Source organism: Mustela nigripes, chromosome 7 (assembly GCF_022355385.1).
Source record: "Mustela nigripes isolate SB6536 chromosome 7, MUSNIG.SB6536, whole genome shotgun sequence".
NCBI classification, from domain to species: Eukaryota; Metazoa; Chordata; class Mammalia; order Carnivora; family Mustelidae; genus Mustela; species Mustela nigripes.
This window is the reverse complement of record NC_081563.1, coordinates 122,459,010-122,486,690: the sequence shown is the minus strand read 5'-3', so window position 1 is coordinate 122,486,690 and position 27,681 is coordinate 122,459,010. Positions and strand designations below refer to the sequence as shown.

The 27,681-nt window shown below is 60.2% G+C and overlaps 2 protein-coding genes across 5 annotated transcripts in view; one reads left to right on the top strand and one right to left on the bottom strand.

Annotated features, from left to right (window-relative positions):
- The first annotated feature begins 6,263 nt into the window (after positions 1 to 6,263).
- Positions 6,264 to 12,711, top strand: EMILIN3 (elastin microfibril interfacer 3). The gene is made up of 4 exons (XM_059407010.1): positions 6,264 to 6,441; positions 7,482 to 7,604; positions 8,697 to 8,920; positions 9,220 to 12,711. The coding sequence occupies exons 1-4, from the start codon at positions 6,278 to 6,280 to the stop codon at positions 11,004 to 11,006; spliced, it is 2,298 nt and encodes a 765-aa protein (XP_059262993.1). The 5' UTR covers positions 6,264 to 6,277; the 3' UTR covers positions 11,007 to 12,711.
- An 89-nt stretch (positions 12,712 to 12,800) lies between these two features.
- The window catches only part of LPIN3 (lipin 3), a 41,368-nt gene continuing 26,487 nt past the window's right edge, over positions 12,801 to 27,681 (bottom strand). The window contains exons 1-21 of one of the 4 annotated variants that reach the window (XM_059407006.1): positions 27,540 to 27,646; positions 24,282 to 24,420; positions 23,945 to 24,144; positions 22,677 to 22,772; positions 21,416 to 21,696; positions 21,156 to 21,248; positions 20,683 to 20,803; positions 20,171 to 20,513; positions 19,276 to 19,375; positions 18,976 to 19,136; positions 18,589 to 18,682; positions 18,421 to 18,490; positions 16,801 to 16,893; positions 16,681 to 16,724; positions 15,841 to 15,979; positions 14,717 to 14,865; positions 14,490 to 14,576; positions 13,890 to 14,042; positions 13,594 to 13,708; positions 13,409 to 13,512; positions 12,801 to 13,201 (exon numbers count right to left, since the gene is read on the bottom strand). In XM_059407006.1, coding sequence (XP_059262989.1) covers positions 13,057 to 13,201; positions 13,409 to 13,512; positions 13,594 to 13,708; positions 13,890 to 14,042; positions 14,490 to 14,576; positions 14,717 to 14,865; positions 15,841 to 15,979; positions 16,681 to 16,724; positions 16,801 to 16,893; positions 18,421 to 18,490; positions 18,589 to 18,682; positions 18,976 to 19,136; positions 19,276 to 19,375; positions 20,171 to 20,513; positions 20,683 to 20,803; positions 21,156 to 21,248; positions 21,416 to 21,696; positions 22,677 to 22,772; positions 23,945 to 24,136 — 2,580 coding nt within the window. In that variant the 5' untranslated portion in view covers positions 24,137 to 24,144; positions 24,282 to 24,420; positions 27,540 to 27,646 and the 3' untranslated portion in view covers positions 12,801 to 13,056. Of the gene's footprint in view, positions 13,202 to 13,408; positions 13,513 to 13,593; positions 13,709 to 13,889; positions 14,043 to 14,489; positions 14,577 to 14,716; positions 14,866 to 15,840; positions 15,980 to 16,680; positions 16,725 to 16,800; positions 16,894 to 18,420; positions 18,491 to 18,588; positions 18,683 to 18,975; positions 19,137 to 19,275; positions 19,376 to 20,170; positions 20,514 to 20,682; positions 20,804 to 21,155; positions 21,249 to 21,415; positions 21,697 to 22,676; positions 22,773 to 23,944; positions 24,421 to 27,539; positions 27,647 to 27,681 lie in introns of those variants that run through there. The other 3 variants (XM_059407009.1, XM_059407008.1, XM_059407007.1) reach the window with 3 other exon arrangements.

Genomic DNA, 27,681 nt, shown 5'->3' with positions numbered 1-27,681 from the left:
CTCATTAAGTCCTCCCTTTCTCCCCACACTTGGTCACGTACAGTCACCCCTGCCCTAGGCCTGATGTTTTGTCTTCCCTCTGCCTGGCACCTTGTAAACCCTTCCCATACTGCACAGCCCCCACATCAGCCACCAGGGCCCGTCAGCCTTCTGTCCTGAAAGCTTCTGGAATCCACCCCCGTCACCCCCACTGGACCCTTGTCGCCCTTGTGGCTGACAGTTGCGGCCGCGCAGCCTGCCTCCAGTGCCTGGTCTGTGTTGCAGCAGCCGGGGGACGTTTTTCAAAACTATTTGTTGTGCGCTGGTACCTTGGTGTTAAGTCCAGACCCTTCCCTGAAGTAGCCGAGGCTCCTCTTGTCTGGCCCCGGCTAACCTTTCAGGGGACCTGCCCCGCCCCCACCCAGAGCTCGTGGTATTTCCCAGACACACCAGGCCATCTCCTGCCTCCATGCCCTGTGCAGGCCGTGCCTACCACTTGGGAGGCTTTCTCCCCACAGGTGAGCTGCAGTGTTGCTTGTTTGGGGGGATTCTGCCCACCCCAGAACCAGCTCCCTGGGCTTAAGACCCTATGCCTCCTGAGGGTCCTGGACCATAACAGTATCACGTGCTCCATCCTTCTCTGTTTGCAGGTCTGTCCCCTGTCTTGGGTCAGGTTCCCCAGCAGCAGAGCTGGAGACAGGATTCAGGACTATGCAATTTACTAGAGAGAGACACACACAAGAGGGAAAGGAGGGGAGGGGAGGGGAGGGGAGAGCCAGAATAAAATGGGATCTCAGGTGGCATCTAGATGTGGTCTGAGCCAGGGGACTCTAGAGCCTGTCTGCATTGCTGAGCTGCCCCTGTAGGCCAGGAGACCAGCCTTCTGTACCCTGGAGCAGCCTGTCATTCGCTATGCAGAGGGGCGGGGTGTAAACTTCCTGGGGAGATGGCTGTCCTCTGCTAGGGGCAATTTGCCGTAGGGGTGGCGCTGAGCATTTGCAGTCACCACTCCCACAGTGCGGAGATGATGGAAGCACCCACCGGCTGGGGAAAGGGGGATTGGCGGGGGGTACCAACAGCATCTGCCCTGCCCCCTGGTCAAGTAGGACCTCAGACAGATTTCTAAAGAAATGAAGACTATGTGGGTTCTTGGCCCATCCGGCACTGACCTAGCCCAAGGTCACAGCGGCACTGCTGACCTTGGAGGAGGTCCTGCCCATGGCAGCCTCAATTTCAGTGAGTGGAGAGAAGTCCAGACATCCACCCCCTACCCAGGGAGGGACTCTGAGTCCTACTCCCTCACTAAGGCTCCCATAGATGCCCGACCTTGCAGATGGGAGCTTTTTAGCCAATGTTCTCATTTAGTCCTCGTAGTTACCATTTTACAGATGGGAAGACAGAGGCTCAAAGGGGTGAAGTGACTCCATGAAAGTCGAGCAACTTGTGAGTGGAAGAGATGGACCTGAGTGAACCCAGATCTGCCTGGTTCCTCTCCCACCCCCCGCCCTCCCCCGTATGTGAATCGCCTTAGAACTCAAGCCTCCCTGCCCACCATAAGAGACTGGCACGTCCAGGGCCATCTCCATGCCCCACGGCAGGGCTCAGCTAAAGTCAGGGTCCCTAAGGCCTGCATCTGGTATTTGCAATAGTTGGGAGGCCCACGCATGTATTTTGCATGTATTTGCATAATGATTTGCATCTGGTTTGCATGTGTCGACGTTGGGGCCCCATCAGTACAATTTTTAAGTTGCTTCTAAGCAACTCTCACTCAGTAGAAATCCCCCCAGGGTTTACAGAGTTCAATTTCCATGATTCTGGCCTCTCTCCCAGGCCCCCACCTGGAGGACTCACCTCTACGCACCCCCTGGGGCCCTGGAGAAGCCCTGCTTCTTCCTCACTAGAAAGGGTCACTCCAAACCCCTGCCCCAGAAACACGTATGGACTTGACAGTGACTGTTTTTTATGGTGTGGGCGTAATCAAAACACCGATTGGGCTTTGAGCATGCTGGTGTTTATGTTGGGGAGAGAGTGAGCCCCGGGGAAAGATCCTCGCTGTGCAGATCTTCCAAAGGTGGCCCCTTGTAGGGAGGGAGACTGTGTACACTCAGAAGAAAGGAGACAGGGTGGGGTTGTGGGTAGGGACAAAGGGCTGATGGAGTCAGGAGCCTGTATCCTAGGGCTGGCGCCCCCACTGGTTGCCCCACCCACCAGGCAACCAGTGGGCGCGCCTGCCTCTCCCTGTCACGGGGGCTCATCTGTGGTTAGAAGGGCTTGTGCCACAAAACTGGTTGTTCCAGAGCTTTCTATTCCTGTCTCTTTTAGGGGAATTAAAAGATGCAGAGGGCCTGGATAAAGCAGGGAGGGCATCCTGGGTGGGGTGGAAGGAGCCTGGAGAGGGGAGAGGAAACTCCTTGGCCCCTGAGAAGGGCATGGAGGTGAGGAGGAGCTGTTCCAGGTGGGCAGGATGCCAAACGCCGGAGTCCCACGTGGCCTTACCACCAGGCAAGCCTGCATCTCTCTCTCTTTCTTTTTTTTTATTTTATTTTTATTTTTTTAAGATTTTATTTATTTATCAGAGAGAGAGAAGGGGAGAGAGCGAGCACAGGCAGACAGAGTGGCAGGCAGAGGCAGAGGGAGAAGCAGGCTCCCCGCTGAGCAAGGAGCCCGATGTGGGACTCGATCCCAGGACGCTGGGATCATGACCTGAGCCGAAGGCAGCTGCTTAACCAACTGAGCCACCCAGGCGTCCCTCTCTTTCTTTTTTTAAAAGACTTTATTCATTCATTTGAGAGACAGACACAGCACAAGCGGGGCAGGGGTGGGCAGAGGGAAAGGGAGAAGCAGACTCCTCACCGAGCAGGGAGCCTGCCACGGGGCTCAAACCCAGGAACTGGAAATCACAACTGAGCTGAAGGCAGATGCCCAACCGCCTGAGCCACCCAGATGCAGAGCCACCCAGATGCAGAGCCGGCATCTCTGCAGCTGCCAGGGACCCAGTTTCTCCTCTTCTCGATCCCCAGACACCAGTTGTTCCCCTCTGCCCTAGACAGCCCACGGAGGCAGGAAGGACTGCAGTATCTGGCGGAGGCTCCCCCTCATGTTCGCCCACTGGGCTGATGGTCCCCAAGTGCGAGGCTCCACTATCCCTGTCCAAGGTTCTCTTGCCTTCCTGATGGCCTCCTCCATCACCCCTGGAGAGAGAGGTGGCTTATCTGTTACCAAGGGCTGGGAAAGTATGTTCCTGCGTGTGTGTATGGAAGTTGGGTGTGTGAGAAAGAGACAGACGGACAGAATGTGTCGGCAAATGGATGTGTGGGTCCTTGTGAACAGAAACTGGGATCCTATGTGTGGCCCCTCGGCCTGGCTCCATCCAGGTGTTGAGTCTCCAGGCTGAGTCGGGGGGAGAGGGGGAGGCGGGGGTGGAGGGGAGGCAGTGCGGGGGCAGGAACATGAATGCCTCCCTCCCCGTCTCTGCCTTCCCTAGGTCTCCTGTCTGGCAGATGCGGGGGAGACCCCAGCCTCTGGCAGGACTGCATCCCGCCAAGACCCTGAGTATCTCCTCTGCCGATGTCCTCCGCTCAACTCGCCTCCCCCAGGACGTGGCCCCAGGGCTGGCTCCCGAAACTGTTCCAGTTGAAGAGGTTGTTTGAGGCCAGCCACCTGGGAAGGGGGAAGTGGGGTCCAACTGTCCTTTTAGCCCCCTGTTATGTGGACTTTTCCAAGTTCAGACAGGGTCCAGCTTCCTCTGTCTGAGTTTTGGGTCCCACATCTGGGCTGGGTAGGGAGTGAGAGGCAGGGCTGGGGCCCCTTGGAAAAGGATCACAGCTTCTGTAGTATGGGGGAGGGGGAGGCAGGGGCGGGTTCTTCTAGAACTTCCTGGGAGGTGCTGCCAGGCAATCAGAACCCAGCCCCGGAGTGAGGAGTCTGGCTCTGTTATGTCCCACCCAGATGTCTCTCACTGTGAGTGCAGGGAAAATCCAGTGGTTACAAGGTCAAGAGCATGTTATGGATACTGTGTATCCTGCCCCCAGCAGAAGGACATCTCTATTAGAGGCTGGAGAATATAAAAGCACATTCAGTGGAATTGTGGCAAAGGACCAAAGTTGTCTTAGACATCATTGATTGGCATCAGAAACCCATTTGAGCTAGCTAAAGTGAGGTGGGTCACCAGAAGCAGACAGGGGAAGCCCATTACCAATTGGCTCCTCCCACACCTCTCCCAGAGCACCATACCCTCTGGACAGACCCTACTCTCCTCTGCCAAACTCTCTTACTTAACCTTTCTCTAAGTCCTGCATAGCTATGCTACAGCACAACAGGGTCCGTCCCTTCACCAGCTTTCAGAGACCCTGTTGCGGACTAAATAGTATTCCCCCCCAAATTCACATCCACCTTGAACCTTAGAACATGACCTTACTTGGAGAAAGGGTCTTTGCAGATGTAATGAGTTAAGATGAGGTCAGACAGGCTTAGATTGGGCTCTAAGTTCAATGATCGGTGTCCTTATAAGAGGAGAGGACACAGACACAGAGACAAAGGGTCTGTAGACACACAAGTCAGAGGGCCACCTAAAGACAGAGCAGACAATGCAGTGAGCAGCTCCTAGCCAAGGAGCACCTGCGGCCAGCAGAAACTGGAAGAGGCAAAGTATTCCTCCTGAGCGCCTGAAGGGAGTGTGCCCCTGCTGACCCCTTGATTTCAGACTTCTAGACTCCAGGATCACGGGAGAGTAAATTTCTGTTGTTTCAAGCCACCACGTTTGTGATCGTTTGTTACAGCAGCCCTAGGAAACAAATAAGCCAGGAAATTCCCCGCCTGGGAGCTGGACCCCCTCCGCATGTGTTCCAAAGCCGAGGACAGGGAACAGTCGGCCCACTTTGGTCAGGTGTCTGCTTCCCCCACCAGGGACCCACGAGCCACTGGGGCTAAGAATGGGCAGGGGGCACAGATGTGAGTCTCAGAGCTGTCCGCATTTACACCCTCATATGGTCGCTTTACCCGGAGGGTGTGGATTCACATTTCAGGTTGGAGGAAAGGGTCTCTCCAGGTATGCCTGGGAGTTCTGTGACTTCCACACATCAGTCAGCAACTTAGGTAAAGACAGAAGGCTGCTGTCACTTGGGCAGATCGATGGGACAAAGCCAGGAAGAAACGCGCCCCTGTGGGATGACAGAATCAGGATTCAAGAAGCTCTTTGCAAGTTAGAAAGTCAACACCATGAGATGATGTTGAATGAAAATGAGGGTGAAGGCCAACTCTTGGGCTCCAAGAGTTAGTCTCACAAGGGAAATATGGCTGAAGCCTGCCTTAGCAGCAGCTCCTTGTGAGAGAGAACTAAAGACTGGCTTTGCCCCGGGGGGCTAAGGAGCCAGTGCTGTGGTCCAGCTGGCTAAGAGCTTTGATTGCCCGGAGAGAAGCAGAGCAGCTGCTGCTTGGCTGGAGAGGCGATGGGGTTCTGGGGCTCCCGGCAGCCCACACCTAAGAGAGACAGGGAAAACACGGACCCCAGCAGGGAACCAGAGGGACAGCCTGGCCCCTGACTGGGCAGCAGAGCGTTAGTTGAAGATGCCACGGGGAGGGGTCGCCCCAGAGTTAGTTATCAGTTGTCGTGGGCACCTCCAGGCTGAGGAGGCACAGCTAACCAACGGGGACCTTCTGGGGCCTGTTCCAAGGCGGTGGCTGCGGAGGTGTTGCTGGGGCGCCCCCAAACAGGGTCATCTCAGCTGCAGAGCCTGGGCCTAGGTCTCTCCGCACGTCAGGGCTTTGAAGAGCCGCGCCGGGCGCGGGGCGCACGGTGCAGGGTGGGGGTGGGGGGGGCGCTCCCCTGGAGCCCAGGGGGTTCTGGCCGCGCTTCTCCGCTGCGCACGCGGGCGACCACGCGGGCGACCGTGGTGGATGGGTGTGTTTCGGGGCCTCCCAGGGCGCGACAGCCTGCGCTCCTGCCACCCCGGGGCTGCTCCCTTCTTCACCTCTGGCTTGCAGGCGGCCCCTCGGGCGTCGGCTCGGGGCTGGGGCGGGGGGCTGGCGCCCGAGAGGGGGCCGGCGGAGGCGAGCGACGCGGCCCCAAGTTTATGCTAATCCGCGCAGAGCCCGCCTCCCGCCTCCCCTCCGCGGCCCCAGCCGCGAGCAGCACCGGCCACTCGGCGGGACGCAGCCGCTGCGAAGCGCCAGGCGGCCGGGCCAGCGAGCTCCGGGGGCCGCGAGCGGCGGCGGGACCCGGGCGGGAGGGCGAGTGGCGGGGCGGGGGGACGCCGGGCGGGGGCCCCGCGCGGGGCCAGGTGGAGAGCCGCGGGCCGCGATGGGCCGCCGCCTGCCGGTGTGGCTGTGCGCCGTCGCGGCGCTGCTCTCGGGGGCGCAGGCCAAGGGCACCCCGCTGGTCGCGCGGCCCGCGCCGCCGGGTGCCCCCCGCTACAGCCTCTACACGACGGGATGGCGCCCGCGGCTGCGCCCGGGGCCGCACAAGTAAGCGCGGGCCGCGTCCGGGCGGGAAGCGGGCGGGATGGGGCCCGGGCGGCGTTCCCACCTGCGCGGACCGCGAGCGCGGGAGACGGGGGCGCCGGGCACCCGAGGCCGAGCCCCGGCCGGGGCGAGCGCCCCACGCTCCGGGAGGCTGCGGGACCGGCGAAGAAAAATAAGCCGAGGGGGCCTGGCGCGGCGGCTGGGACCTGGCAGTGCCCGCGGAAACCTTTCCAGCGAAGTAACATTTTCCAGCTGCGCTGTGTGCAAACTCCCCGCGCAGCGCACCAGGTGGAGGGAGAGAAGGGAGGGCCGCCCGCGCGAGGCACACGCGGGACTCCCCCATGCATTCCCCCGCGCGGGCCCCCCCTTCTCTCCTCTGTCCCTCCAGGTAGGAGATGGGAGCCCAGCGCCCTGCAGCCCGCCCTCCAGCCACCCCTTTGGGAACTCCAGCATGTTGGGGCCACAGAACTGGTAGTGGCTCCTGGGTCCTGGGCCCACCTGTGGCCCCAGAGCCCAATAACAGCCCATTGGCCGCTGGCTTTTGCCAGGCCACTACCGCCCCAGCCCTTGTAGCTTGTGAAGGTGGCTCTTGCCTCTCTGGGGCCCTCAGTTTCTTGTCTTTAGTAGCCAGTGGCTTGGGAACTGGTCCCAGTTAGGTGAGTGAGGGGCTCTAGCTGGAGTGCTGGCTGAATTGGACCGCAGGAGAGTGCTAAGCCCATAGATGACATTCAGCTGGCCTGGTGCATCAGGGCAGGGGTCCTGGAAAAGGCAGTAGGAGAAATGATCAGAGAGCAAGAACCAGGAACAAAAGATGGAGAGGTGGTGTGTGTGGGTGGGCTGGGTACCGACAAGATGGCACCATTTCCCAAGGAGTCAGGGGAGTAAGGATGAGTGTGGTCTCCTAGGAACAGGGAGAAGGGAGAGAAGAGAGATGGGGATCTGGTCCCCTGGGGAGGCCCCAGATGAGGAAGGCAGGTATAGGATCCTCAACAGGCCCAGCCAAGGCCAGATAGTCCAAGGATGCCCACTGTTCCCGCTTGCAGGGCCCTCTGCGCCTACGTGCTGCACAGGAACGTGACCTGTGTCCTACAGGAGGGAGCAGACAGCTACGTGAAGGCCGAGTACCGACAGTGTGGATGGGGGCCCAAGTGCCCCGGGACAGTCACGTGAGTGCACCCCTATCTGGCCCACTCAGGGCTGCTGGGCAAGAGCCCCAGGCCGGCCTTCCTCCCAGAGTGGCAGCCAGAGCCACAAGAGGGTGTAGCTCCTTGGACTCCCATGCAGGCCGGCCGGAGAGGGCTGGGGAGGACACATGGCAGGTTCAGGTCAGGGCCCACAGTGTGGGGCACAGGAGGGTTCCCAGAAGACACACAGGTCAAGGCAAGGAAATAGCAATAGAAGCAATGCGGGTTGGAGGTGATCAGAGAGGGCAGAGGGTCACACTGACAACCGTGGTACCAAAGGGGCCCTGGGAAGACCCAGGGAGGGCTGAGGGGACGCTGGAGAAGGCAGGCCAAGGGTGAGGGGCCAGAAGGCAAGTTGCTGGGGCTGTGTGAGGGCATGTGGGATGGTGCACAGGTGTGATGCCCAGTGCATGTCTGAAAACAATCCCATTTGCTCCAGTGTGTCAGTGGGTGAACAGGTACGTGGCTGGGGGTTGGGGGTGGGAGTGACCCTGGCCAGCCCTGACCCACACCCCTGGACCTCCCTTCTGTGCTCAGAATCAGGGGCGCCCTGTACCCGCCTGGGTGGCCAGAGCTGAGTTCCCAGAGTAGACTAGGAAAGGGTAGAGAGAATGAAGGGAACTGATGGGAGCCAAGAGTGGCCCCGGCACCCTGAGAAGGGCTGCGCGCCCCAGCTCCCAGGCGGCACCCCCTTGCACACCCATAGGGAAGGAGCCGAGGTTGTTTCAGGATTCTTCTAGGTAAAAGCCAAAGCCAGAGTGAGATTTCTGATGGCAACGTGAGCTAAACGGGGTCCAAATGGGCCTTGGGGACACTGGGGCTAGATCCCTGCTAGTGTGCTCCCTAGGCAAACAGGATGGGGTGGGGCTTCACCTGCATCTGCTCCTCAACCCTTCTCTGACTCTCTCTGCAAAGCCCATCTCCATCCCACCACCCTGTCCCCTCATGCGCAGAAAAAGGAAAAACTCTGGCAGCAGTGTGGAGGGGGGCGGGGAATCCAGAACTTCTCCTGGGAGCCCGGAGCCTCAGCCCGCAAGTACAAGATCCTGCCCCCATCCCCCCTCCCTGGCTCAGGTACCGCACAGTGCTCAGACCCAGATACAAGGTCGGCTACAAGACCGTGACAGACCTCGCCTGGCGCTGCTGCCCTGGCCTCACGGGAGAAGGCTGCCCCGAGCACCTGACCGATCACGGGGCCACCCCAGCCCAGCCAGAGCCTGAGCCCCAGATTCCCTCAGGGCAGCTGGGCCCAGGGCCCCGGCTGCCTTCTTCTGGCCCAGCAGCCCCCAGCCCCTATGGTGAGTCGGCCCACAGAGGCCCTGCCAGGTGAATAGGTTTCTTGGGGCTGGTGGGGAGCGGGGGGGTGACCCAGGCAGGCTGAGCTCTGGCAGGGCTGGGGAGGGTGCCTCTCGCACTGGGCTTGAGGCAGAGCTCACAGAACTCACAGAGCATCCCCTCCCTTCCAAAACTAAGAGAGCTGTATGCTCAGTGGGAAGGTCAGCTTAGAACAGACGCTCTCTCCGGTGGCCTGGCAACAGGACAGCCGGAGGGAGGCAGGCCAGTGATGGCCCTGGGGTTCTCTCCTTCTCTTTCCCAGGAAGGAAAGGCCCCGGGCTGTTTGGTGAGCGGCTGGAGCGCCTGGAGGGTGACGTCCAGCGCCTGACCCAAGCATACGGTACCCTCAGTGGCCTGCTGGATGGCCACAAGGACCCCAACAGGATGACTGGTAGTCCAAGGCTTCCTGCTGCCCCCGTGGGCTTTGGGGTCATCTCCGAGGGCCTCATGAAGCCCAGAGACAGAGCCGGAGGGCCACTTCCGCCCCCCCTGGATGAGATCCTGAGCAAGGTGACGGAGGTGAGCAACACGCTGCGGACCAAAGTGCAGCTGCTGGACGAGGTGCACGGGCTGGCCCTCGGCCACGAGGCTCACCTGCAGCGGCTGCGGGATGCCCGACCATCTCCGCTCACGTCGCTGGCGCTGCTGGACAAGTACGTGGACCGACGGCTGCACCGGCTCTGGGGGAGCCTCCTGGACGGCTTCGAGCAGAAGCTCCAGGGTGTCCAGAGCACCTGCGACCTGCGGGTGCAGGAGGTGCGGCAGCGGTGTGAGGAGGGCCAGGCGGCCAGCCTGCGGCTGCACCAGAGCCTGGATGGCCGCGAGCTGGCCCTGCGCCGGGAGCTGTCGCAGCTCGGGACCAGACTGCAGGGCCTGAGCGCGGCGGGCGGGGGCAGCTGCTGCGGCCGGCTGGCCTTGATCAGCGCCCGCGTGGACAACCTCGAGAGGAACCTGCAGGCGGTCACTGAGGCCCAGAGGGGCCACGGCCCCCTCACCAGGGACGAGCTCGAGCGGCTCTCGGCTGCCATGCTTGATGGCCATGTGGATGGGCTGCTGGAGGGCCTGGAGACCCTCAATGGGACGGAGGGCGGAGTGCGACGCTGCTGCCTGGGGACAGAGGAGGGGGGCTGGGAGGCGGACGGCTTCAGAACGTCGCTGGAAGAGCGTGTGCAGAACCTAGAGGAACGCCTGGTGACCCTGGTGGGGGAGCTGAGCCCCAAGAGTGCCCCCCCAGGCAGGTCGGCCCGGCCCCTGGTACAGACAGAGCTGGCCGTGTTGGAACAACGGCTTGTCTCCCTGGAGACCTCGTGCACCCCTGGCACCACCTCAGCCGTTCTGGACAAGCTTGAGGCAGAGGTGAAGGCCTGGCAGAGCCGGAGCGAGGCCCTCCTCCGCCAGGTGGCCAGCCACGCCGCCCTGCTCCGGCAGCTCAACGGCACCGTGGCCGAGGTCCAGGAGCAGCTGGCAGAAGCGACCGGCCATTCCCTTCAAGGCGAGATCACCCTGCTCAAGGTCAACCTGAACTCCGTGAGCAAGTCCCTCACGGGGCTCAGCGACTCCGTCAGCCAGTACTCAGAGGCCTTCCTGGCCGCCAACTCCTCCCTGGACGAGCGCGAGCGCAAGGTGGAGGCTGAGGTCCACGCCATCCAGGAACAGGTCAGCAGCCAAGGCTCTCGGCTTCAGGCTGGCCACAGGCAGGTCCTGAGCCTGAGCGGGGAGCTGGAGCAACTCAAGGCCGGCGTGGCCGATGTGGCCGGCGGGCTGAGCCGCTGCCAGGACACAGCCCAGGAACTGCAGCAAGTGCTGGGCCACTTCGACCGGAGGGTGGCTGACGTGGAGGGTGCGTGTGGGAGGCTGGGCCGACTGGCAGCAGGCCTGGACCACTTGCCCACCGAGTCACCCCGGCCCAGGGAGGGCCTGTGGGGCTACGTGGACCAGCTGAATCGCACGATGGCTCAGCACACGCAGGACATTGCCCGCCTCCAGGATGACCTCCTGGACTGCAGGGCCCAGCTGGCCGAGCAGGCACGGCCCCAGCCAGCTGACTAGGCAGGCCAGACCGAACCCAACCCTGGATCCCAGCAACCCTGGGGATACCTCTCGAGCCCAGCCTCGAACAGCAGTGACTCCCAGCCTCCCTGGGCCAGCGTGGCTACCACTTCAGAGGCCATGGAAGGAATAGCTGTGGTCCAGCTCCGTAGGACTGTCCCAGCCACAAAAATCAACACTCAGTGCCGTACCAAATGGACAACTCAGGATCGTGGTCAAGGCAAGGACATCACGCCTGAAGGCCAGGGCGGACCTGAGTGACCTCACAATCCAATGTGCACGTTGCTCTTCTGCAAAAACACCAGGGGCAGCACCTGGACAAACACCCACAGGCCCAGCCACCTGTCCGCATCTCCCCTGGTCCTGGCAACCGCCCCCACGCTGTGGAGGCTTCTGGTTCTCTTGCCTCCTTGACTTCTCTCCCTAGCCGTCTGGGCTCATTTTCTGCAGGAAGGTGGCACCCACTGGCACTGTCCTCATACCTGGCAGCTTTGTGGCTACAGTTTCTGAACCAAGGACCAGAGGTTTCCAGCTCTCCCCATCCTCTGGTCCTTCTGGACAGAGCAGAAACACAAAGACTCAGCTGAGAGTTCTTTTTATTCCTTTTGACTCTCCTCTCGGGTGAGGGCTTTCTTAGGCAGCTGTTCATTCCCTGAGTAAAGGACCGGCCCCAGACCATCTCTTTCGAGACCCACATCAATTTATCCTTTTCCTTCTCTTTCCCAGAGATGCTTCAGGGCCTCTGGTCCTCACAGCCTCCTCTCCTTTCCATGTGGGGGGGAATCCTGCCCACCCTCCCCCCACCCCAGGTTAGGGCCTATCTCCAGAGAGTAGATGTCATGGTCTAAAACGAGGCCAGACTCTGAACAGAAAGCCATGGGAGAAAAAGGGCTCCAGGCCTCAGTCTACAGCATCCGAGCAGAACCCCAGTCCCACCTGGGTGTTCACTAAGTGATGAGAAACTCAGGCCCAACACCATCAAGAGATAACCTGAAAACAGTGTTCATGCGGCCTGCAGAGCTCCCAGAGACCCTGATGCCCGTCTCTGCTGAGGCTCCTGGCATCCGTTTCCCCACAGCCACACAGGACTTCTAGTGCTATGTTCCAGGTCTCTATACCCCTGCCTTCTGGTTTCTTCCCTCCACTGTGGTGCTGTTGGTGGAGGGCAGGCCTGGATTAAAGCTTTTAGCCCGTCTAAAGGTATTTTCTTCCCCAAGGACACTAGGCTGGAAGGCTGCAGTGGGCTGCCAGCCTGGCTTCCTACAGCCCCTCAGGCAGGAGCTCGCTCAGCAGCTGTGTGGGCGCTGGATGGACTGGCCAGGTCTAGGGCGGGAGGGCAGGTCACCGCACCCCACCCCCTGCCCGCCCTGGCAGGGTTTGGGGCCGTGTCCTTGGGGAGGTGCTCAGAGGAGCAGGAACAGCAGCTGGGTACGGGCGAGGCCTGGGGGGAGCCACACACCTTCAGCCCTCCCACTGCTCTGGAATCCCCGTTCCTTGAGTTCTGAGCTCCCAGGGCTGGGATGTGCTGAGATCCTGGAGGACAAGGGAGAGAGCAGTGAGGTCCGGCTCCAGAGCTGTGGGAAGGGCCCGGGGTTGTGCAGGGGTCTGGCTTCAGCGGGTACGGTCCATGCCGTCTGGACACTGCTCGGCCACGCCCCACCGCTGCCGCCAGCCCCTTCCTGGCAGACGGGTCTTGAGCCTCACAGGCCTTTGTCTTCTCCCTGTCCCATCAGGGGTCGAGGCAGTGTGCTGGAGTGACAGGGACATCAAGGGCATGGAGAATCCCGCAAGGGCTCAGGTCACCATCATTTAATTGCCACAGGGCAGTTAAGAGCCTGGAGCAGCCGGCCTGCCTCCCACAGATCAGCTGGGGAAGGCAGGAGATAGGACATCAAGGAGAGAGGGCCTCTGTGTCTGCCAACAAGCCCTCAGCCCCTCCCCCGCCCTTCAGGGGACCGGCCCTGTGGCAGCCAGCTTCCAACTTCCCACTCCCCGGGACTCCCAGTCAGCTCTGGGCCTGGCCAGGGAGGAGGGGGCCGCGGGGGCCGGTTCAGGGCAGGGCATCGAGGTCCACAGTCATCAGGGGCTCCCGCCAGTAGCAGAAGCTGCTGTATTCAGGATGGGCCAGGTCTGTGCTGGGGCCACGGGCCACAGGTGGGAAGAGGAGCTCAACCACCTCGCCCAGCCGCTCATACCTGTGGGCAGAACAGGGTCAGCACTGAGAGCCTGAGCAGCCGCCAGGCTCCTGTCCCCATCACAGCAGGCAGAGATTGTGTGTCCCCTCCGCCCCCGTCCCCGCCCCCCAGCACCAGGAGCCCTGGGTAGAATGAAGACCCAAGGAGAGGCTGGGGCATGGGGATGTGGGAGGGCGTTGGGGGACCCATGACAGGGTTAGGCCTCACGTGGATTTGTGGTTCTTCATGAGCTCCTGGATGAGCTCTCCCCGGGGGTTGACTGTGAAGATGCGAGATTCAGGGAGTCCCACCTGCCGGTAGGCAGTGACATCCTGTGGGGGACATGGAGAGGCTGATGGGCTGGGGGACAGGGAGGAGGCGGCCTAGCCCCGGGGGGGAGGGGACACACTCACGTTGGGCCTGTTCCCAAAGGCAGCATAGAAGGGCTGTTCGTTGGGCAGGAACAGCTGCCGGATGTCACTCAGGCAGGCAATTTTGAACACCTCTGGTTTCTTCTCAATCACCTCCCTGGGGCAGCCGGGGCCATGAGCAGGAACAGAAACCGAGGAGGGGCGGCCATCGGAGGAGGGCAGGGTCAGGTGACATGGGGTTGGACTTAACTGACCCCCAAGCAAGGCCTGATGCTGGCCTGGCCTGAACAGGCAACGAGCCTGTCACTACCCCCCCGCAAGGGCCCCTGGGCTCGAACCTGTGGAGGGCAGAGAAGAGGCTGCTGGGAGACAGCAGGATGGGGCCCTTGGGGAGGCCGCAACCCCGCTCGCTCACCCACCGCAGGTAGGCCTTGGTGAGGTCAGCCATGCCGATGGCCCGTGCCGAGCAGTACAGGAACTTGTACCCGTTTCTGCAGACAGGGGGTGGGGGTGGCGGGAGCTGTCAGAGACCAGCGGTTCTCCATCCCCATCTCCCTTGGCTTTGGCCAGCTCGGCCCAACCCCAGGGCTCTGGCCTTCAAACCCAGAGGCCTTTGCAGGGAGGGGACTTAGGGGAAACATCAAGGAGAGGTGGCCTCTGTGTCAGGGAGGAGTAGGGACAGCATCCCAAGGTAGACCAGCACGGACAAAGGTTTAAGCAGGTCTGTAGGCCTCCCCTCCACCATGAAGACCAGCAGTGTCTTCATGGGAAGACACTGGAGACAAGTGTTTCACGGGAGAACGGAAGACCACCCCGGGACATGCCCAGGGTTCCTTTCCCTGTGGGTCCCCAAGCCTGGCTTCCGGGGCAAGGGCCGTGGTGGCCTCAGACATCCTGTCATTCCCTCCCTGGGGCCCTGCCCCAGCCCAGGCACTCACAGGTGGATTTTGTGGTAGAGACTGGTGATGCCCTGGTGTGTCCAGTCTTTCCCCAGCTGGGGCAGAATGTGGCCCAGAGCATCCGACCTAGAGCCACAGAAGAGGGGTCGCTCGGAGGCAGCCCCACGTAGCCCTCGTGGAGGGCCTTTCTTGACGTCCCCCTTCCCCCAGCATAGAGGAGGCCAGTCCCAGGCCCTCCCTCTCTCCCCTGGCCAACCAGGCCTCACTTGGTAATGGTCCCGTCGATGTCCGAGATGACCACCTTGTCGTCCCACTTCCACAGATAGATGGTGGCCCTGCACCGGCAGGTGCCCTGGTACTGGGTGGTCACACTGAAGACCACGTCATTGGCACCTTCTTGCAAGTTCAGGCGCCGCTGGGTCCGGGCAAAGGGTTGGGGGGGGGGGGAGCTGTGATCTGACACAGCCTGGCATGTCCACCCCTCACCCCCCGCAAACTGTGGTCTCTGATCCCCACAGGCTTCTTGTTACCCTCTTCCGACTCAGAGAACCTGCCTGAATTCACCAGAGACAGCTACACGCAGACACATCCGGACGGGTAGAGGGCGGCCTCGGGGAGTGAGGGGGTGTGGCGTGCCGGTCACGGCCTGCTCAGGCCCAGACACATGAGTCCTCACCTCCCGTCCTGCCCCGTCGGGATGAAGCTCACAGGCCGTGACTCCCACCCACGCTGCTCAGGTCAGCCCTAAGTTGGGCACCGCTCCTGGCACGGAGACACCCCACTCCACAGAAGGGACCTTCTGGAGATCCTCACAGGAAGCCTCCTGCCTGGGGCTAGGGCACATGTGACATCCCTCCAAAGGGACACCTAGCCCTGTCCTTGGTCCTTAGAGAAGAATCAGGGCAGCTCTCAGCCCAGCCGCTGACCAAGGCTACTGGGCCCTGGCTGGCCCCAAGGTGGGTGTCACACTGGGGTACCAAGGAGACAGTGGCTGCTCTGTACCAGGCTGTACCTCCTGATGGAGCCCCACTTGGGGGCCAGGGACTAAGCTCAAAGACAGGACTTGTCTTTGGTAGGTAGGGATGGCCTAAATCCGAGGGGCTGTATCAGCCTTTGATTCCTCCAAAGTGGTCTCCAAGAGCTTCCCCAGAGCCGGCAACCCACCGCAGGTAGATCCTTTAAGACGGCATAGAGAAAACCTTCCCCATAAGACATCCAACAAAGAAATGGACTCGTGCGTAAAGCAAGAACTTGGCCCAAGGCTTTGAAGCAGAAGCTGCCAGGGAGACTGCCAAGGGGACAGATTCTGGGCTTTGGGAAACTCAAGTCCCTCGGAGCTGAATTATTTCAGCCCCGGGCCCCCGCCCCGAACACAGCCTCGCACACTCACGATCTGATTGGAGGAGAGCCGGAGGGACTTCTTGTAGGTGGGAGTGTAGGCGGGAGGCGAGGGCGGCAGAGAGGGGGCCTCCAGGATCACAGGGCTCTCCGGGGCTTCATCCTCACTACTCAGGACATCAGTCTTCCCCCTGCGGGCAGCCCGGCTCTCAGGCCACTCTCCCCAGCCAAGGCCCTACACACCCGGTAGACCATCACCCCTCAGCCCAAGCCACAAGGAACCTGGTGCCGGTCTCTGCCCCTCCAGAGGATCAGAAAACCCCCAAGGTGCCCCCACTTTCAGAGAGGGGGGACGGGGGGCCTGCGGTATACACCCAGAAAGGGGCCGCAGAGCTGGAGCAGGGAGATCCCAGGGATCCTGGCCCTCAGCACACAGCCAGGATAGCCTCGGAGATGTTTTCCTATAAAACCCCAGGGTGCGTCTTAGGGTTTATTACCCATCCCACCTGCTTTGGCTTCAGCTGACCTGCCCTTGGTTATCCCCCACCCAAGCCTGGGTGTTCTGGTCACTTGAGAGATGAAGAAGGCAAGGTCAGCCTGCCCCTGGCAAAGAGGGGAGGCCCCGCCCCTCTGTAAGGCAGTAGGCCCTTGTCTGGGCCAGGAGTCTGGGTACCCGGTTCCCAGTTCTGGGACTTCTGGTGTAGCTCTAGGCCTCAGTTTTCCCATCTGTGAAACGGGGACATTCCTCAAGACAAAGAAAGGGTGTAGAAGTGATTGGGGAGTGACAAAGAACCACAGCTGGGGAGAGGTGCCGGCGCTGCCCCTGCCCCCACGGGCATCTCCGCGAGGCTCGGCTCCAGCCGCAGAGCTCCGGGCAAGAGATCCGACTCACCCCTGCTGCTCCCTGGCCGTGGTTTTCTCCGTCTGGGCACTGCGCTGTGGGAGGACCAGACATCCAGTGAGCCCCGCCTCCTGCCTGTGCGGCCCACACCCTTTGACCACGGTCACTCACCTCCTCGGCTGGGAAGTCCCGGCGTCGCCAGGAAAACCACCACCGCCCACCCTTCCGGGGCATCTTCTCCTTCTCCAGCTTGTCCACGGTGCTCTATGGGCGGATAAAGGCCATGGCATTTTTCCCTGCACCACAAAAACCTACCTTTCGTTGCCCCCACAAACCCAGAGTCTGGGGCTGACCCTAGAGTGAGGCGCTGTCCGACGTCTGGAGGCTGAGGAAGCACACCCAGCTCCATCCTGGGGCTCCACGCAGCGACTCATGGAGCTAAGCACGGGAGACCAAGGGCCATTCCCGTCAATCCCCACTCTACCCCAGCCTGACCCCCAGCTCTAGCCCCGCCTCGGCCTGGCCTCCAGATCCTTGGGCCGGTCATGGCTCCTAGAGTAACTGAAGGCCATGCTTTGGGAGCTTCTCAGAATCTAGTTACTGTGTGATGCCACCAGGTGACAACAGGAAGAACAGCCTATCGCCAGCATGCTCTTCAACCCCCAAGGTCAGCGACTCTGTCCCAGGCTCGGCCTCCCTCTCTCTCAGTTACCACTGCTGTCTGGTGGGGCCAACGTGACCTGGGGAAGATGCTGACTAGATTCAGGCTAGGTAGCCCCAGGGGGAGCCCCGGAGAGCCCAGGCCTGGGCCCACCCAGGAGATCTATCAGCGTCCTACAGACAGAAAGGTGAACCGAAGTTAGGAGGACATGACCTGGAGGTAGGTCCACCACGGTACCCCACTGAGCTGGAAGCAGCCTGGGGGGAGTCTCCCAGGGGCCTCAGGGGTTGGGTCTTTCTGGGGGAGGTGAGGAGAGCCAAGCAGGAGAGTAACTGTCCTCCCTCCCACAGGCTCTGGTCCTAGCTCGGACCCCTAGCCAGCCAGAGGACAGAGCCGAGTGCCAGCTGTCAAAATCTGGTTGGTGACGTTCTTGGGCAAGTCTAACTGAAGAACAATGGGCCAGATTGGGGTTGGGGGGTGCAGATCAGGGTGGGAGGGGCAGATGCAGGTCAGTGAGGGTAGAAGTTCTGGGAAGGGCTGAAAACACTAGGTTCCTTCCCACTTCTGAGGATATGCCGTTCCCTGGCCCTCATCTGCTTACAGATTACTCATCCTCCAGCTCTCTGCAGGGGCCATGTACTCAGAAAACCCCCATTTAGCTTCTCAAAGCAACCCAGCCCCTCCTGCCCGATACTCACGGTTGAATTTCATATTCATCTGGCTGAGTCTTAGGATTAACCGTCTTTCTAGGAGGACATGACTGTGCCCAGCCTGCACACAGCAGGTACTCAACGAATGCAGGCCAATCAAGCAAGCAGTGCCCGCAGTCCAGCCCGGAGAGGGCCTTGGGTAAGATAAGGACTGGGCCCTCTGTCTCCCAGGCCTCATCTCTGAGATCTAAAAGCCTCCTGTGGAAGGTTATCATCCTCCCCGAGCTCCTTTGAAGTCAACACCAACCCCGATAGGATTCAGCCAGGCCAGGATGGGGCTTTGTCCACGCGGCATGGGGTGAGGCTCCAGGGGCCCTCGGTTGCCCCAGGCCCATCTCTGCCCACTCTCCACTTCTTGGCCCAGGGCCCCGTGGCTGGGCCCACTTTCCTCAGCAGGCCCGGTGGTGCTCTAACCATTACCTTGGGCAAGTTCCTCTGGAAGGCTTGCAGGGAGAGGATCATAGGGGCGGCCACAGCCCAGTTATAATGCCTGCGGAGATAGAACAGAGAGTCGGGGCTGCAGCAGCCACGGGGCAGTGGAGGGCCGGGCGACCCCGGGGCCACCAGGGGCCCAGGCTTGGTACTCACTTCTCATTGATTTTCACCACCAGGTTTGGGTGCTCAAGGAGGCCAGGGTTTTGGACGAGGTCCTGATAGGAGACGATGTGCTGGTTGAACTTCTCTGGGCACAGAGGCGGAGAGTAAGGAGCGAGGCCGACATATCCGACGGGACCCGCTTCCCCAGCCCCTCCTGGCTCCCCCACACTCCAGCACTCAGGCCTCCTGCAGGCTGGGTCCGGGACCCAGCAGGCCTCCTCCCTTCCTGCGGTGGCTCCACGGGCACAGGAGAGCAAGGGCGCCCAGCCTAGCCTCACACCTCAGCTGTCCCCCAGACTCTGGGGGCCTCCCCGCCCTCCCCCAGTCCCTGGGCTCAGTGCCAGTCCTTGGAAGGGCTCAGGCCTGGGTCGGACATACCCAGGGAGATGTCCCGGCCGTCAGCCAGCCCGCCACAGAGGGAGACCGCGATCATAGCCACCACGTCCGGAGTGGGTTCTGGCTCCCGTTCGGGGCTGGGGTCGCCCAGGGGCTTCTGGCTGTTGGGTTCACTCCACCTCCTGGGCCCCAGTCCACAGTCACTAGGGGCAGAGGGGTCAACAGTGAAGTGACTGCAGGGATTCTGAGAGGAGGGGCCCACCCCTCTGAGGCCCGTGGTAGATAACCCCTGGCCCCACGGACCCCCACCCCAAGACGCCCAGACACCCAGCTCCCAGACACCTGCGGGGGAAGTAAAGGGCTGCATTCTCAGAATCCAGAGAGGGCAAGTCGTCCAGATAGATGTCACTGGGGCCCAGGTGCTGGCTTCTCTTCAGCGGGCCTGAGGGCAGAGGGGACACCTCTAGTCCCAACACGGGCTTCGCAGCATGAGCCCGAGGTGTCCCCTTGTTTTTTAACACCCTAAAGCAGCACTGTCTGGTAGAACTTTGGGGGGCGGTAGACATGTCCCCGTCTGCCTGCCCAGTACCGCTAGCCACGCACCACTATCTGCACACTGGAAATGCAGCGTGACGGAGACACGGAGTGGTATATGTTATTTAATTTCCATTAATTTTAACTACACTTTACATGACCATATATAGCCAACAGCTACTGATTTCAGTCCTAAGCCTTCCCACACTCCTCGGATAAACCCCAGCTCCTGCGCCAGCAATGCTCTAGCATCTGCTCATCTCGTCGGCTTCCTCCCCCAACCTTGCCTCGCTCAAGACATACCAGCTGCCTCCCTTCCTAGACAAGCAACCTCACTCCCACTTCAGGGCCTTGGCACGTGCTCTTCCCTCGGCCCCGAATTCTCTCCCCTTGATCCTCACTTGGCTGGGTCTTTAATGTTCGCGTCTCAGCTCACGCCTCCCCCACTCGGAGAGGCCTTCCCCGGCCGCGTGATGTAAATAGCTCCGTGCCCACCGACTCTGTCCTGTGACACCCATGACATGTCTTCACCGCTTACGCAGGCTTCATCTAGCTCCCTCACCACGAGCCTGTGAGGGCTGGTGCCAAGCATAGTGCCAGGCACACAGTAGGTGCTCAAAACGTGCTTGAAGTACCAGAGTCCACCCTGGGGGTGATGCGAGGCCAGGGAAAGAGCCCTGGGAGAGGGCGAACCATCACTCACCTTTGCCCCCAGAGCTCCCCTCGGGCTGCCTGGCGGCAACTGGGCCCTCCAGGGTGGCCCAGCTCCGGGATTTCGAGGGAGGGGGCAGGCTTGCCTCCCTGCGGCTCTGAGGCTTGGTCTGCTTTCTCCCAGGAGTGGGAAGAGGGGAGCCCACCAGAGCAGGAGGGTCCACGTCTGTAGGAGGAAGGTCGACACCAGCCCCTGCTTGCAGGATCAGGGTTCCCGAAGGGTCTGCACCGGCCACAGACACGGAGGGGGCGCTGGGCTCTTCCTGAAGAGGAGAGGCTGGCCCAGCCCTGCCATCAGCGACCTTCAAGGACTCAGGCCACTCTGCTTTGGCCACCTTCGGTCAAACAAATGGGGGAGGGGAGAGGATGTGACCAGTGCAGAGCCTGCCTTCCGCTCCCCACAAGGCCTTGGGGGTCCAGGTCTCAGTCACTGTCCTTCTGACCTGCAGGAGACCCCCAAGCCCCTGAAAGGCAGAGACGGGAGAATGATGTGGAGACACTCACCTTCGGCAGCCTCCCCCAGGCCCACTGTATGTGGGACTCAGCTCGTGGGGGGACGGGCTCAGGGGTCCGCAGCTCCAGCTCCGAGTCACTCTTGGGGGACGTGCACCCACCCGGCGGGAGGCTACGAGAAGCAAGAACTTAGAGGCCCCCAAGCCAGCCTGTTGCCCCCGCCCTCTGGTGCCCACCCCAGCCTTGGGGGGGGGATATATTTGTAACACATATTTATGCTTTTGCTCGATCCAGAATGTATAAATACATGGAGAACTGCTACAAACCAACAATAATGAGACAAGCTAGTAAAAAAAAAAAAAAATGGCAAAGACTTGAATAAACACTTGGCATAGGAGATGTAGAAATGGCTGGTAAACAAACTAAATGTGTTCTGTGTCATTACTCATCAGGAAAATATAAATAGAAACCACTCAGAGACCTTGGCCTTGGGTCTCTTGCCTACGGGCCACCTGGACTCTCACCTGGCCTGGGGACCCCACTCGCCATCAGAGTAGGGGTAGAAGTCTCTGGCTTGCGGTGAGGACTCCCCTTCTGACTGGACACTGCTGAGGGGGCTACAGGGAAATCAATGGTCATGGACAGGCCCAGGTACCCCTGGGTGTCAGAGGCTCGGGGAGGTGAAGCCCAGAGAAGTCAAGGCCCTTGTCCAGGGTCACAGAGCATCAGCAGAGGAAACAGTGCTCGAATCCTGGGTGGTATTCCCATGCCCTTAGCCCCCCACCTGGTCCGCACACACCCTGAGGGCTCTGGCCTTGGCTTTTCCAGCAGGGACAGCTCACTCTCAGCGCCAGTCTCCAGCTCCTCCGAACTAGAACTGGCTGCGACTGCGTCCTCTTTCCTTCTGGGTTTCCTCCTGCGAAGCCTCTTCTTCCGCCCCGTGGAGGACACCCCCTCAGCGAGGGCCTCGGGCTCACTGGCTGTGCTCAGCTGGGAGTCTGAGGGGAACCCGGACAGGTCCCCGCCAGGGATGGGTGATGTGCACAGACGGGGAGGCACGTGTTCCTGCGGAACAGACCAGGGGTTATAGCCTGGGGGGGGCCACCCTCGCCACCCAATCATTCTGGGCCCTGCCGGAGCCCCAGGGCCTGGGTGTGAGCTCATCTGGGGTCAGGAAAACAGTCATGGAGGCTGGCTGGAGGCAGCACCAACATAGGCTCGCAAGGGCCACTGGCGTCCTGGCTCCCTTTCAGAGATGCAGCAGTCGGGTCCTGGGGACTGCACGTACCCCTAGAAGTTCATGGCAGGCCAGGTGCCACACAAACCACACTGTCCAGGTAGAACCCTGGACCTTGGCTACTCATTTCTTCTGCCCATACCTACTTTTCCTTTAAGAGTCAGCCAGACATCACCTCCTCCAGGAAGCCTGCCCTGACTAACCCAGCCCCAGTTCCAGCCCTTCATTGCCATGACCATAGAGTTCCATCATCTGTTGTTTATATGTGTGTCTCCCAGGCTGGTCTGCGAGCCTTCTTTGCAGACAGGGGCGACCCCTCATCTGAGTCCACTGCAAGGTGTCAGGAATAGGAACAGGGGCTTCATTAAAGTCTGTGCAGCTCAAACTGTCTAAACAGCTCTGCTGGCTTGTGTTGGGCTCTGCCTCCTTTCTGATACACCTCTCTCCTCATCCGTCATCCTTCCACGTTCTAACTGCACCAAGCCAGCACGAGATCCAGAACAATCCATCTCGTGCTTTCCTGACGCCCCCCTCAAACATGCCGTAGCACTCTCCTCCTCTTCAGGTTGCCCAGGGAAGGTGTCCTTTTCACCCTCTGGGAGCTGGCTCCAGTGCCCTCTTCGGAGAAACCTTCCCCAACTTTCCCTGGGAAGGAAATCCGCTCTTGCTGGCCCCCTCCTGATTCTACTCAGGCTTCAAGAGCATGCTGGGAGTGCCAGCCCTAGATGATGCTGGATGTTCCCAGGGGCAGGTCAGTGACAGGCCCCAACATCCTGCCCAGAGGGGGCAGGTGCCACAAGGTACTTACATCATCACTCTCCAGCTCCTGAACGAAGAAGGCCTCCCCACTGTCCCCCAGCTTCATGTGTAAGTCCACAGGCTCCCCGTTGATCTCGATGTCTACCTGTAAAGGGGCATGGTGGTGCACAGTCCCTACCACTGTCCCTCACCCCCACACTTTAGTCTACCAGTCCCCTGCCCTGCGGAGCTTTGCACTTGCTGGAACTCCTGTCCCCTAGCCGCTGGTGTGCCCGGCTGCCCCCACCCCGAGGGTCTCTGCTCAGGCTCCCCTTTGCAGAGAGGCTGGACTGAGTTCTCCCCCCCCCCCCCCCCGCCATTTCCCCATTCTCTGGGCTTTCTGGCATGTACCACTGTCTCATATCCTTGTGTTTGCCTTGGTTTCTGTTCTTTCTGCCACACCCCATCAGAACAAGACAGGACCCATCTTGTCGCCACTGTGTCCCCAACCCCCAGAGTCCTTGCTGATTACATGAACAATGGTCCAAATGGCCATTTTTCTGGGCACCGAATGGAGAGTTTGAGCTGGACTCTCCCCTTTAACCTTCCAGCAACAATGAGGAGTGGTTCCGATCATACCCGATCATACTCTTTACAGACATGGAAAGAGAGACCCCAGGGGTGTTAAGAAACGTACTGGGAGATGGCCAAGAGCAGCTGAGAGCCACAAGTCTGTCCCACCTCTTTACCACCACCCCTCCCCCAGAAGCTGACGCTTTCCTGTTAGGATTCTGCCATGTTCCCAGGAGCCCCAATGTGAAGGGGATCTGGACCCACCAAACCTCTTGTCACACTCCAAACCTCAGTGCTAACAAACAGCCATCATGTTTGCCTGGACCCAGAGAAGACAACGCAGTTTTCCGAAGGGAGGGAAGCTAACCTGTCGGGTGCCTCCCACGTACCTGGCCGTGGGACATTGATATCAGCTCCTACCTCATTCTCCCGCATCTCCCCTCCAGCACCAGGTAGATGAGAGTGTGCGCCCATTTCCCTAGGTGACGAGACTTACCCAGAATGCACAGGGGAGGTCTTAGGAAGCTGGAGCCAGGCCAGATGGCCCTGGCACCAGGACTGCCCCACGGTGCTGCCCCCACAGGAAAATGGGAACCCTCCTGGACCCAAACCCCCAAACCAACCCAAAACTGTTGGAGAAAATGCAAAGGAACAGATGCTTGTCCAGAGCGCAGATCCCTTCCTGAGGGAGGTCTAGGTCTCTCCTGGGACTGCCCTGGCTTTCAGAGCCCACCCTGCTGTGGTCCCCAGCTGGCCAGCACTTACCACCTTCTCCCGAGACCGCAGGACGCCCAGCTTGCCAAAGCGCACGTGGAAGGGCGAGCATCGGAAGGAGCCGTCCGCCTGCTCCACCACCAGGACGTCAATGCCACCGCTCAGCGTGGCCGGGTTCAGGCCTTGGTATATGTCCTTCATCGTCCCCAACACTGTCCCTGCCAGCTGCCCCACGTAGTTCATGGCTGGTGCTGGCAAATGAAGGAGGTGCTGGTACCAAGGCTGGGGTCACCTCCCTCAGTGGGGAGGTTCTGCGGCCCGATCCCCAGGACCCCAAGCACGGAAGGGGCAGACCAGGAGTGGAGGGCAAAGGTCTCCCCAGGCTTACAGTGTGTTGCCCTCGGAGCACCTTCACAGACAGGTGGCAGCTGTGCCTGCAGGTGTGGGTTCTAGCCCTGGCTCACCCACCGACCTGCTGTGGCGCCCTTGGGCAGCTGTCTTCCTTCTCCAAGCACCAATCTCCACATCTGTCAAATGAGAACACCAGGTAAGGTGATCTGGGGTGCCCTGCGTCTCTAAATGCCATGAGTAATGATAATGACCATGGTTTCAGCGGCAGGGCTCGTTCCATCTTCACAACAAGCTGCGAGACTGGGCTGGGCGGGTGTCATTATTGCTGTTTACAGACAAGCCAGCTGAGGCTCCGAGCGACGGGCCCAGGACCACAACTAGTAAGGACGGGAGCCAGGACTCAGACCCAGGCCTGTGTGGCTGCAGAGCCCTCAGTGTGAACCACTGAGTTGGCCCAACTGCAGGGACGGGGGCAGGCCAGCACCCCTCCCTGATGCGATGGGTGGCAGTCTCATGATCTGTTAGACCCAGGGCCCCACTGGGTAATGGGGGACAGCCCTAAAGCCGGATCTCGTCCCAGGAAGTAGGGAGGAGTCTCAGTTCTTCCAGTTGGGAAGTGGGTTCATCTGTCTTGCTGCTTCCTGGTCTTAGGAGTTGGAAGGGGACTTGTTGCGCCATCGTGGCTGATTTGGGGAGAACTGGGGGTAGGGTGCCCCAGGTACCTAAGGCTCTGCCCAGCTCTAGTCCTGGGGTCAGATACTCGGGGGAGGGCATCTCCTATGGCTGGGGGTAGAGTGACCTCCCCGTTTATGGCCCCAAATACCAAACTCCTCCCCAGTTTCCCTGGAATAGGCAGGAATCCTATCCAAGGTCTATAGCCTGACCCCGGTGTCTTTAGGCCACAGTTCTCAGGCCTGACCTCCACTTCTGAGACCCTGGCTCAGCTGGCCAGGCCCTGAGACCCACATTCGGGCCTTGGGCTGGCCCCTACCGCATTGAAGCTGCTTCTCCTTCCCCCAGTCAGACCGGTCTCTCTAGCTCTCCCACAGCAGGCAAAGCTGGGTAAGCCAGAAGCAGAAGGCCCTGGCAGCAGTGGAGAAGAGCCAGGGCCATAATGAGAACTGCTTCCACTCTGGCACGGTGCCCACGCCACCAGCAGCAGCTCATGGCCCCTTCCCTGCCTGCCCGGCCAAAGGCCTTCTGTCCCTCTGGCTGCCGGGATCCAGGCCATTCCACCTCCTCATGGCACTCCCACTTCGCAGACCTTGCCTCAGAACCCCTCCAAGACCACTCCCCAAAGAAGTTAAGTGACTTATAAGCCATAGATGGGGAGGGACAGGGACAGTGATGACTTGTATCCTGGTTTCCTGCCCCCGTATCATGGTTCCTGCCACCCCACAGTTCCCAAACCACACCACAGTTGTCTGCAGGGAGGGCCCCGCCCCAGCCCACCTCTGCACAACCCTACAACGCCTTGCCACTCAAGATGTGGGCTGTGGCCCAGCAGCGTCCGCATCACCTGGGAGCTCGTTAGAAACCTAGAATTTCACAAACATAAGGTATAACTAGAATTGCTCAAATGAAAACTTGGGATAATACGAAGCTTTCTGGATCCTGAAAATGGCATTCAAAGCTAATATATAGTTTATCTGCAAAGCACCTTCTGCATGTTAGGTGAAAACTTCTACTTTGGTTCTTTCCTACCACACCAAAATCTGTAAATAAAGGTCTCAGAAGACAGACCAGGCCAGACACGTGATGTGCAGGTCTTTAGATCACTGTACCCAGAAGAAGTAGAGAAGACTCCAGAAGCTTCCAGGAATAGAGGAGCAAGTATGGGAGGGGCAGACCACGAGTGGGGGCAAAGGTCTGCCCAGGTGGAGGCTCAGACATGAGCCCTTTACCCTTCTGAGGACAAAAGATCTGGGTTGGGCAGTGACAGGTTCAGCCTGACCTTGTCCAGAATTTCTCAACTTCAGAACCGCTGCCAGTTGAGGCTGGACAATCCTTTGCTTTGGGGGCATTGTAGGATGCTCAGCAGCATTCCTGGTGTCTACCCACTGATATGACTACTACACCCCTCCCTGCTAGTTGTGACAACCAAATTGTCTCCAAACATTGTCAGATGTCCCCCAGGGAATAAAACTGCTCTTGGTAGAGAGTCACCGAGTGGCAGAGATGGCACCCTCTCTGGGGGCACTGGGTCCTACTCTGATCCAGCCATGGGTCAAGTCACACGCTAGCCTCAGTTTCCCCTTTAAGAAACAAGGCCCCAATTTTTCAAACCCTCCTCAGCCTAGAATTCATTCCTCCCCATTCCCCACAGACTATGAGTGGATGTCCTCCACATCTGCCTGCTCAGCATTTGGGGGGGATTCCAGCTAGCTAAGCCCTGGGCCCCCCTCTCTATCTGTACCCATCTTTGAAGGCATCTGCTCTCCCCCAGGACCCGGCTCTGCCTCCTTGGTCTTCTCCAAAACCTCTGCTTGGCTCCCTCCTAACACCCTTCACCCCAAACTAACATGTCTAAACTCAAACACTTCGTCTCTCTGAGCTTCGATTGAAATGGGGATAGGGCATGTGTGAGTAATTAATGAGATAATTCACGCAGCATTGCATTGCCTCTGCCCACTGTTGAGAGACGTCTTTCCATATCATTCGAGGCCCTCTGCACGATGGTGGCCTGCTGTCTGCAAAGTGAGCAGGCAGACTCCAGGCAGGCCTCATGGGGTGCCCAAGCCTCAGAGCCCACTTTGGGAACACACACAGGCCTCCCAGGCCAGCACACAAGGGTCTGGGCTCTCAGCCTTTCTGGGTTCCCAGATCTGGGGAAGGTACAGCGCTTCTCCTAGGACCAGAAGAAGCAGGAGGAGAAGCATTCCTATAGCCCTGGAAAGGAGAAAGCATCACTCCGGGCTCCCCAGCAGCTGTCCCCCCTACTGAGACTCACCCCATCTCCGCAGGGTGAGTTTTGCTACACAGGACACTGAGTACCAGGTGGGTGACCTCCCAAAGGTCACACAGCCTGGGGTGAAGCTGGGCCAACCTTCCCTGAGAGGTTTTGGCATCTTATCTCCTGATTCCATATTCTGAACGCCCGGGGTCCCGCAGCAGCTGGGCCAGGGAGGGGGTCGAAGTGAGACTGGCCCCTCTACCCTTGGCTACCTTCTGATGTCTAGAGATGGTCGCAGGCCCGCGGACAGGAAAAAACGTGGGTCAGATGGCAGGACAGATGGGCGGGGCAGGGCAGGGCTAGGGAAGGGGTACCTCTTCTCAGGCCCGGGTTAGGCCCTACCTGGGGAGCTGCCCACTGGACCTCCGGGATCCGGAGCCGCCGCCCAAGTAGCACGGGGTCAGCAGTAAGTATCGTCCGCCCCGTACTCAGTCGGAGCTTCCGTCTCCTCTAAGACCGGGTGAGATCCCGGCTCCGCCCCTTC